Source organism: Nansenia antarctica (genome assembly GCF_963989245.1).
Source record: "Nansenia antarctica genome assembly, chromosome: 6".
NCBI classification, from domain to species: domain Eukaryota; kingdom Metazoa; phylum Chordata; class Actinopteri; order Argentiniformes; family Microstomatidae; genus Nansenia; species Nansenia antarctica.
Window position 1 is genome coordinate 29,792,623 of NC_137676.1, and position 10,397 is coordinate 29,803,019.

The 10,397-nt window shown below is 40.4% G+C and overlaps 1 protein-coding gene across 1 annotated transcript in view; it reads left to right on the top strand.

The window, feature by feature from the left end:
• sema3gb (sema domain, immunoglobulin domain (Ig), short basic domain, secreted, (semaphorin) 3Gb) overlaps positions 1 to 6,241 on the top strand; it is a gene marked incomplete at its 3' end in the record, with an annotated part of 49,809 nt that extends 43,568 nt beyond the window's left edge. The window contains exons 13-17 of the mRNA XM_080534339.1: positions 1,778 to 1,819; positions 2,732 to 2,889; positions 3,563 to 3,630; positions 5,152 to 5,279; positions 5,816 to 6,241. Coding sequence (XP_080390465.1) covers positions 1,778 to 1,819; positions 2,732 to 2,889; positions 3,563 to 3,630; positions 5,152 to 5,279; positions 5,816 to 6,241 — 822 coding nt within the window. The remainder of the gene's footprint in view (positions 1 to 1,777; positions 1,820 to 2,731; positions 2,890 to 3,562; positions 3,631 to 5,151; positions 5,280 to 5,815) is intronic.
• Between the last annotated feature and the right edge of the window lie 4,156 nt (positions 6,242 to 10,397).

A 10,397-nucleotide genomic window follows, 5' to 3' on the forward strand; every position in this document is an offset into this window, starting at 1 on the left:
GCTATAACAACAGAGGGGTCAGTGCTAGAACAACTTGTACAGAGGTGTCAGTGCTAGAACAACAGAGGGGTCAGTGTTAACAACAGAGGGGTCAGTGCTATAACAACAGAGGGGTCAGTGCTATAACAACAGAGGGATCAGTGTTATAACAACAGAGGTGTCAGTGCTAGAACAACAGAGGTGTCAGTGCTAGAACAACAGAGGTGTCAGTGCTAGAACAACAGAGGTGTCAGTGCTAGAACAACAGAGGGGTCAGTGCTATAACAACAGAGGGGTCAGTGCTAGAACAACTTGTACAGAGGTGTCAGTGCTAGAACAACAGAGGTGTCAGTGTTATAACAACAGAGGGATCAGTGCTAGAACAACTTGTACAGAGGTGTCAGTGCTAGAACAACAGAGGTGTCAGTGCTAGAACAACAGAGAGGTCAGTGCTAGAACAACAGAGGGGTCAGTGCTATAACAACAGAGGGGTCAGTGCTATAACAACAGAGGGGTCAGTGTTATAACAACTTGTACAGAGGTGTCAGTGTTATAACAACTTGTACAGAGGTGTCAGTGTTATAACAACTTGTACAGAGGTGTCAGTGTTATAACAACTTGTACTTGGGAAGAGGACTCAATTGCATGACTCAGGACACAAGCTTGAACCAAAAGAAAAGTTGACTAGAAAAAAGGTCAATAGGTAGTGTATATCCAGAAAGGGCTAGGCAAAACAGAGTTCAGTACACGGGTAGTCAAATCCAAGATAAAGGCAGATAGTCCAACAGGGAGAAGGCAAAAATGCGAAGTAAAAAAATACTCAAAGATCAAAAAACAAGAAAACAAGACACTAGAGTAATTGCTGGGACCTATTGACACTGTGGCACAATAAACAAACTGGCAATGAGACAAAAAGAACACTCAGACTATATACACAGACTACTGTACACAGACTATATACACAGACTACTGTATATACACAGACTATATACACAGACTACTGTATATACACAGACTATATACACAGACTATATACACAGACTACTATATACACAGACTATATACACAGACTACTGTATACACAGACTATATACACAGACTACTGTATATACACAGACTATATACACAGACTACTGTATATACACAGACTATATACACAGACTACTGTATATACACAGACTACTATATACACAGACTACTATATACACAGACTATATACACAGACTACTGTATACACAGACTATATACACAGACTACTGTATATACACAGACTATATACACAGACTACTGTATACACAGACTATATACACAGACTACTGTATATACACAGACTATATACACAGACTACTATATACACAGACTACTATATACACAGGGAATGGTGGTCAGGAACTGGTGAACACTTGAAAACACTTGAAAAGTGAAAAGTGAGTTAAACAGGAAATTAAAAAAGAACAAAAACAAAGACAAACAATGCTGATGCATTAGGACGGGACGTTACAGTTGCACCAAATCCTCACCTTAGAAAATTATCCAAGAGTGCAAATCAGGCTAAAATCTCAGATTACGCTTGCATAATCTGCTTGCACCCATTTGAAACTCATCCTGTAAGGTATAAATTATGTTTTTGTTCAAACTAATAATATATGCAGCTCCAAAACATGTTTTGAAAATGTAACGCTGCTCTCATCATAGAAATCAAGTGCTTTTTCCATTACATTTGACCCTCTTTGAAGGTATACACAAATGACATGTTTGGCTTTTGTGTTCTGGCTCTTTGTGACCTCTCCACTTGCAGACTTCAGCTCCTATAAAGACTATGAAGATATCGTCAAAAAGGGTAGGCCCAATTACCATGGTATCGTCTTCTTTTATTTCATGAAATAACATTCAATGGGTAAAAAAAACCTTCATGTTTTGCACCAGTTATGATTAAACACAAACACTTCTATCAATGTATTTTTTCCATTAACTATTGTCTTTTTATTTGCCTTTAAAAAAAAATCTTTTTATTTGCTTTTATTCAATGTAATTTAAATGTTCTTACTATGCTCCTCTTGCTGTATTTTTAAATAATGTATGTAAAGCACTTTGAATTGCCCCTGTTGTATGAAATGTGTTATACTAATAAACTTGCCTTGCCTTGCCTTGCCTAAATAATCAGTAATCATTTGCACCATTATGGTTAATTGGACATGGCATGTAATTAACAATGAATGACTATAATTAACAATAACTTAAAATAAACCACTCATTTCTAGTTTCAATAAGTTAACCCCATACATACAGTACTGCTGGTTTTCTTTTCTACCTGGGTATCAACCATTGATCAATTAATATCATTGATTAGTCAGAGAGCTGTTCAGTAGGCCACCATGGAGCAAAAGGAAATCAGTGTTTATATCAGACAGCTCCTCTTTTACTAATTCAAAACGTCTCTAAAGAAAAATCCAGGCTTATTTTGATACATTTCGCAAGACTTATCAAAAGAAAATCGGGCTTTATTTTGATCGATTTCACGATCCTTTAGCGACGTTGATGGAATACCCCCCTCGTGTTCTATGTCTGAATCGGTCCCTGATTAGAGGGAATCAGTTAATACCAGAAGTGTTATGGCTCTCCGATATTGTAGTTGAATTAGCCCATGCTGTATATACACACACATATATACATACAGTACACATACAATACATATGTGATTGTTATTATTATGTTTTTGATGTTTTTCTTTCTGCCCCCTTTTGACTCACAGCAACAGCTGTATGTGTCCTCTGAGAGTGGCCTTACCCAGGTGTCCCTGCACAGATGTGAGGTCTATGGGAAGGCCTGCTCCGACTGCTGCCTGGCCCGGGACCCTTACTGTGCCTGGGACGGCGAGAACTGTGCCCCCTTCACTGCCTCCACCAAGAGGTGAGAGAGCCTGGCACCACAGAGAGCTTCACCTATAAGACCTTGGCACCACAGAGAGCTTCACCTATAAGACCTTGGCACCAAAGAGAGCTTCACCTATAAGACCTTGGCACCAAAGAGAGCTTCACCTATAAGACCTTGGCACCAAAGAGAGCTTCACCTATAATACCTTGGTACCACAGAGCTTTACCTATAAGACCTTGGCACCAAAGTGAGCTTTACCTATAAGACCTTGGCACCACAGAGAGCTTCACCTATAAGACATTGGCACCACAGAGAGCTTCACCTATAAGACCTTGGCACCAAAAGAGAGCTTCACCTATAAGACCTTGGCACCAAAGAGAGCTTCACCTATAAGACCTTGGCACCACAGAGCTTTACCTATAAGCCCAGTCAATCAGAGTAATCAAGAGAAGACTTACTGTAAACAACATTCATTTTACACTCCAAAAATACTCTGGATACTGGATTTAGGTACTCAACAAAACAATGTGAAATCATACTACATAGCAGTCTTAATACTTGAATACTGTAGATCATTTTGTGTAGCGTTTTATTATATTGTGTTCTCTAGTTTGGTCGCTCTCAGTGATAATAAACGTTGACCAAAGAAAAAGAGAGAAAACTTGACATTTTAGACTGTGTGTGGGTTGCTCTTGTGTGTGTTCCCCAGGAGGAGTAGACGGCAGGACATCAAACACGGAGACCCGTTGCGTCAATGCAGAGGGTTCAATGCAAAAGGTATGTCATGTCTCATTATGGGTTAGAGTTCAAACATGTTATGCATCTACATACAGTTTTTGAACGATGAATTGAGAATCAAGGACCCCAATTGAAATAAGCCAGTGGCTTTCTTGGGTTTTTATCCTGTTAGATGACCTTGTATGTAATATGTACTTTCATGTACCTACTCCTGCAAATCTTCTAATAAAGTTTTCAATCAATCAATCAAAAACCGGCTCAGTGGCTTTGAATGTCCGCCCGCCCTGAGATTGGGAGGTTGTGAGTTCGATCCCTGGCCGAGTCATACCAAAGACTATACAAATGGCACCCGATGCCCTGTGACATACCAGCGTCTTGTCCAGGGGGTGTACTTGTATATCAAGCCGTCTCACGCTACTGAAACAGGAGATAGGCTCCTGCCCCTTAAGGGCCATTAGGCTCGAGAACCATCGGTTCTCAAGGCTTACTTACTTTTTTACATACAGTTTATGCCTCTATATACAGTAGTTATAACATTACACAAGCTATAGCACTGCTTCACTTTGAAGTAGTTACTGAATGTGTTCTTTTGAGTAATCTGTGTTAGGTTCACCTCTATATTTTGCAGTCTAAATACCTCCTGTTTCATATAGGTTGTAAACCATGTAATGCATATACAGTATACATGGACTAAAGAGTTCCCATGGCTTAGAAGAAATTGCACTTTCCCTCACATTGGCTCAATGTCAACTGCATAAAAAATAGGTTCCTTAGATCAATTGTGCAGTTAGTCGTACTAATAAGTATAATCCAATTATTATAGAGACATGTGATGATGGCACATTTACGAAAAAGAAAAAAGTTTACTTTAAACACAATGTCCTTCTATATTAACAGTATGCATTGAACATTTCTGCTCCATACACTGTATATAATAGTATTTTCTAAGAGTTTTTTTTTCTCATAAGCCCTTGGACAGAATTACGGACTTTGAAATTCCTCTGAGAACCGAGCGTTCTTTGTTCTATCCGAGGAGCACCAAACACATCAATGAAGGCTTTATAATGCACGTTACTCCGATGCTTACATATCTGATGTCATATGCTTTGTGCTCAAAACATAGCCTTTGTGCTCTTAACATACCGGTAGCTTTTGCCTCCATCCTGCCTCCTACAATCATACAATTATAGGAAAAAGTGAAGACCAAAAGACTGTATTTCATAAATGGTAAAACAATTAATATTCAGCTATAATATAATATAGATCCCCAAGCAGAGCATACGTAATTGTATGACTGTTGAGGGTAGAGTCACATTGTATTATCGCAATAAAAAAGGGGAATACCTATAACTGTATACATACTCTACATCAATGTTTCGAAAATATCTGATTTCAGGAATAAAGACCTGATTTTAACCTGATACTTTGACCTGATAAAGACCTGATTTTCAAACATAGGGTAGACCTCTACTTTTCACCAAAAATAAATCAATGGAGGACCTCTGGTCCGGTCGGAGGAGCTGACACAGGTCTCCCCCTCCCTCCCTCCGTCCCTCCCAGGAGAGAAGCGTCTGAGTGAGACAGTGCAGTTTGGGGTGGAGGGGAGCAGCACGTTCCTGGAGTGTCACCCCAGGTCTCCCCAGGCCTCAGTCAAGTGGCTCTACCAGAAAGACGGCCGGAGAAAACTGGTAAGAGGACGAGGTTGACTTTCTTTTTTCTTTTTTTTAAACAATTTTATTAGAAGGAAGTAGAACACAGTACAACACTGTGAAGGTCGTTCTATTTGTTCTTTTTCCCTATGTATCCACCCACCCCCCCACCCATCAACCAAACCTATTGCCAATGAAAAAAAAATAAAAAAAAAATAATATATACGTATATGTATATATAAATGACTGGAGTTAAATAAAATTAAATAAATAAACAAGCATTAGGCTATATCGAATGCCCCCATAGCTCTGAACTAACATCCACAAGGGATGCATAAAGTAATCTTATCGAGGTTGACTTTCTGACCGTTTACAACAGTTCAGGTAAGGTGATGTGTGGTGAGCTTTGTGGCACAAAACAGTTGCCACGGCATCGCCCAGATGGGAGGTTTGTCGTGGTAGTAATAGGTCTAGGCTGGCGCTCCAATCTGTGATTGAAACATTTCACATTTTTTTTTTTTTTAATAGTTGTCTTTTCTCTCATTGCTTGTGTTCCTCGACTGCCCCACCCCCAGCTGAGCCGAGACAGAGAGGTGCTGAAGACTGGCCACGGGATCCTCCTCAAGTCCCTGACCCTCTCCGACGACGGCCTCTACCACTGCGTGGCCACGGAGAACAACTTCAAGCACACGGTGGCCCGCGTGTCCCTCCGCATCCTGGACAGGGAGATCGTGGAGGCCCTCACCTCCCCGGACGCTACGCCCGACGAGGAGCCCCCCCGTCTCTACCACCACCACCCCCGCCACCACCACCCCCCGCCTCCCCCACCGCCGCCTCACTCCCTCCCTCCGCAGTTCTCCTCCCAGCCAGAGATCCGCCTCATCAACCAGTACTGTCAGTCGTACTGGCAGCAGCTCAACCCCAACCCACCTACCAAACGCACCAACCGGCGGCACGCTGAGAAGCAACCAGACTCTCAGGTGCCCCCTGCTGGCCCCTAGACCCACCTCACCCCCTAGACCCCACCATCACCTTCTGTGGCCCCCTCCACACCAGAAACCGGCAGATTTGTTATCATTGATATTTATCCTTCCTAATGACCAGTGACCTATAATTGCTCTGCCTTTCACTCAAATGTTGCATTGGAATCAATCAAGAGATGTTATTTTGCGCAAACCTTTATTTGATTTCAATTGGAAATGTTACTTACAAAAGTAAGTTCGACTGATTAGTTAATGAATGGTAAATATGTGCACTGTTTTGTCCAAAGTGAACTAAGTTTGCCAGTTAAATAATTAGCGTACCTGTGTGCATACAAAGGTCCCACAAGTGAGGCCCCAGGGCTGGTTCCTCCTGTATAAACCTTAATCTCAAATTAATTCATGGAATTAGCACCTTTATCTTATTCAAGCCGAACTGTTTACTGGGTTTCTGGAAGAAGTCAAAAACAACAGCAAGAAAACATATTTCAATGAAAATGCATTTGAATTCCTTTTTGTTTTACACTGCGATTGTTCTGGTTTTTGTTATACAACACATGAATGCAGACATACTTTCTTGCAGTGCAAGAACAGCATTTTTTTATATTTCTCTTGTAAACACGGTTAGAAGGATTGATTGAAAAGAACTCCTAGTCCCTTGAAACGGTACTCCTCAATCTCTGTTTCCACCCACGGTTTGTAAACCAGGGGTTGGACTTGACAAATCTGACTTGACAAATCTGACTGCCACTTAAATCTGACTGAGTTCATTAAATTATGTTTTAATTTCCCACAAAACTGCCCCCTCATCTTTAGTTTGGGGCAATGTTAGGGCCTCGTTGAGGTTGGAGACAGAGATTGAGTGCTGCATTAAGACTGGGGATTGGGAATTGGATCACTCGGTTTGTTATGTGACATTTTATCTTCATGATCAGTATTGGTCAGCTTTAGGGGATTGTATTAGTGTACACAGAAGGTGCCTACCACTTTCATAGTAGTTAAATGTGGGATATAATATGGAGATACTGTATAAAAAGGATAGTTCACCCAAGTTACAAAATCACATATTTGGTTCCTTACCTTCAAAGGAGTCTATCGACAAGGACAAACTTGAATCCACACTTTGGTTCTGTGTTTCTGAGCCATGTCTGCTAACAGTTGGCATTTTCAACCAGAAAACAATCAAAGTCAATGGACTAAATAAGCATGTCTCAAAAATAAAATGTTATTGAAATTACTTTGAGATGTTTCAGGCATGAAATTTCAACCATGCTAATTTAGGGTCCGGTCCATTGACTCCTATTGGGTCTTGGTAAAACAATTGTGTGGATTGAAGTCTGTCCTTATCCATAGACTCCTTTCAAGATAAGGCACCAAATATAACATGATTTTGTAATTTGGGTGCTAGTTTTGGTCCTAATTGTCAAACTTACGGCAAAAATACAGCAGTTAATACAGCAATCAAGCCTGGAACAGGTCGGGAGCTCATTGCATGGCTGACCCGCCTCAGCCCAGCCTAGAAAGGCTACTGCAATGCCTATTTCATTCTGCAAACCACATCTTCACCAGCCTGTGAAAGCGAAGCAATCTGGTGAGATGTCTCCCTCATCTCCTTCTGAGAAGCAGGGATACTGTATACTTACATACTGTAACCCAACGTTGTCATCCAGGGATACATACTGTAACCCAACGTTGTCATCCAGGGATACATACTGTAACCCAACGTTGTCATCCAGGGATACATACTGTAACCCAATGTTGTAATCCAGTTGGCTTGTTTCCACTTCTCACTATGGGACATTTGCACAACGCCCTGATAAAGCCCCATGGTAACGTATTTGAGCACATATTTTAGCCGTGCTACTTTTTATTCTTCCCATAATTTCTAGCGAGTCATCAGACAGATCAGTGTGGACGGAGTTGCGTTATCTGTCGTAAGACAATGGAGCACAGTGACTGTGTGATTCACTGTGTAGTGTGTTCCACTGTCAATAGTATAACAGTATGATCCTGCCAATGCCAAGATTCTATTATCAAAATCTTACGAATAGTTATTGAAAATCTGCATGGTTTTCACTGTTTCGAATAATGTCGCGCCATGGAAAAACATGGAGAGATGCTCCTGCTTTATTTGACCAAACGTATTGTTTTTTTAGCAGGAACTGACCAAATGAGTCTTTGCTTCTTTTTAGTTGTTGAACACTTGGGGTTATGCCTTGAAGTGCTGAGGGCAACTGACTGGTTTAAACCCATTATGGAACCATCCAGAACAGTAAACATTCACTACTGACACTTCTCAGACCGTTCACCATGTGCTTCTTTCTTCTCAGCAGTAGTGTGTTAAGCGATAGATACATTTTTGGACCAAACACCTTTTTCCAGCCAAAATAATAAAGGGATTGAATGGATGAAGAGCACATTTGGTATTATTTTGGTACTATTCTCAGACAAATAGATCCAGTAATTGTTATTTATTGCAGTGAGATTTCTTCTTTTACATTTTTTACACGAGACAATCTAACAAGTGTTAGATTATTATTTTATTTTTTGCTTAGAATTGTAATATTCTATTTATTTCCTCTTAATTAAGGAAACATCCTGACAGCATCCAAGAAACAGTTCCAACAGTAACCACTTTCTAACTGTACAAAAAGGCCCAACCCTAATTTATAGTCGTGGTCATGACTATGTGGGTGATATTTATCAAGGCCTGTGTACTAAAAGTAGAACATGTCACTATACAATGGAAGTAATAGAATATTCTCAGAAGAGCAAAGAATGCATGCAAAGCAAGCTAAATCAAGCACAACTCAACCTTTTCAAATATTACCAACCATTTCAGATACATATTTAGTAAGCATCATCCCCTCTCCCCAAAAAACTACTGATTAATAGACACTCAACCAGCTCAGTGGCCTTGCAGTTAGAGTTTTCTCCCTGAGATTGGGAGGTTGTGAGTTCGATCCCCGGCTGAGTCATGCCAAAGACTATAAAAATGGTACCCGATGCCTCCCTGCTTGGCAGACCAGCGTCATGTCCAGGGGGTTGTACTTGTACATTAAGCCGCCTAACGCTACGGAAACAGGAGATAGGCTGCCCCCTAAGGGCCATTAGGCTCGAGAACCATCAGTTCTCAAGGATTACTTACTTTTTCTAGGCACTCACCTGGCACTACAAACCATGTTGCTTTATACACATTTGTTGACCTTGTTTGTAACCTGTGGTCATTTCAACCTTTTGTCATGTGTTTTGGTTGGATACCATGCCTGTACAGTGTATATTCATATGGTATGCATTTATTAATGTGCATTTAATGGACTCTTGATCTCCCAGATCTATTTGAGGTTTTAATTAGGTTTTTTGTTTGTTTTTGGAACCCACTGCTCTCTCTCACCCACCTCATGAAACATATATTTATTTTGAGACTGTACATATTCCTGTCAAGTTTGTCACTGTGGTGGTGGGGGTGTGAGGGCTGGGTTGGGATGGAGGGGATATTATCATGTGTGTTCATTAACAGGACCAGTATTGACAGAACGAGGGTCTGAGAAGAGAAGTAGACCTTTCTGGAAACTGAAAATACAATAATGCAGACATATATAATCTGTATGGATAGATATCCAAAATAGTAAAGCTATGACAGAGACATGCTGAAGGTGAAGGATCCTCCTTTGTGATGACACTGTTTGATTTGTTCACACTTTTCACATTTTTAAATACAGATGTTCAGTTTGTATGGCAGTTTGTTAGTATGTACTGTCAACAACAGAATCTGGTGTTAGTTTTTGTGTTTAATTATGAGCGTTATTAGAATGTCACAAAAGATATACAATAATGCATATTGCTTCTTAGCTATAGAAGCTATAATCCAGAAAGTTTTATCTCTCTGGGCTGTTTCTGTGTGGAATAATATAATTTGTACCTAAACAGAAATCACTCAAACAAAACAATGAAACGCTTGGTGCCATATTCCCAGAGGAGGTTGGTATTTCCGCAGTTTCAGGTTACAAAAGTGACATGAGTGTATTAACATTATTAGTGTATGAGAGTCACAGAGAACATACGAAGCTATTTCACTCCTTAAACCAGCACTCTTTAATATCTATTTTTGCCCACAGTGAGACAATTTGTCAACTGTGAAAGTTAGGTCCCTGCAAATTGAACTTCCACCAAAATG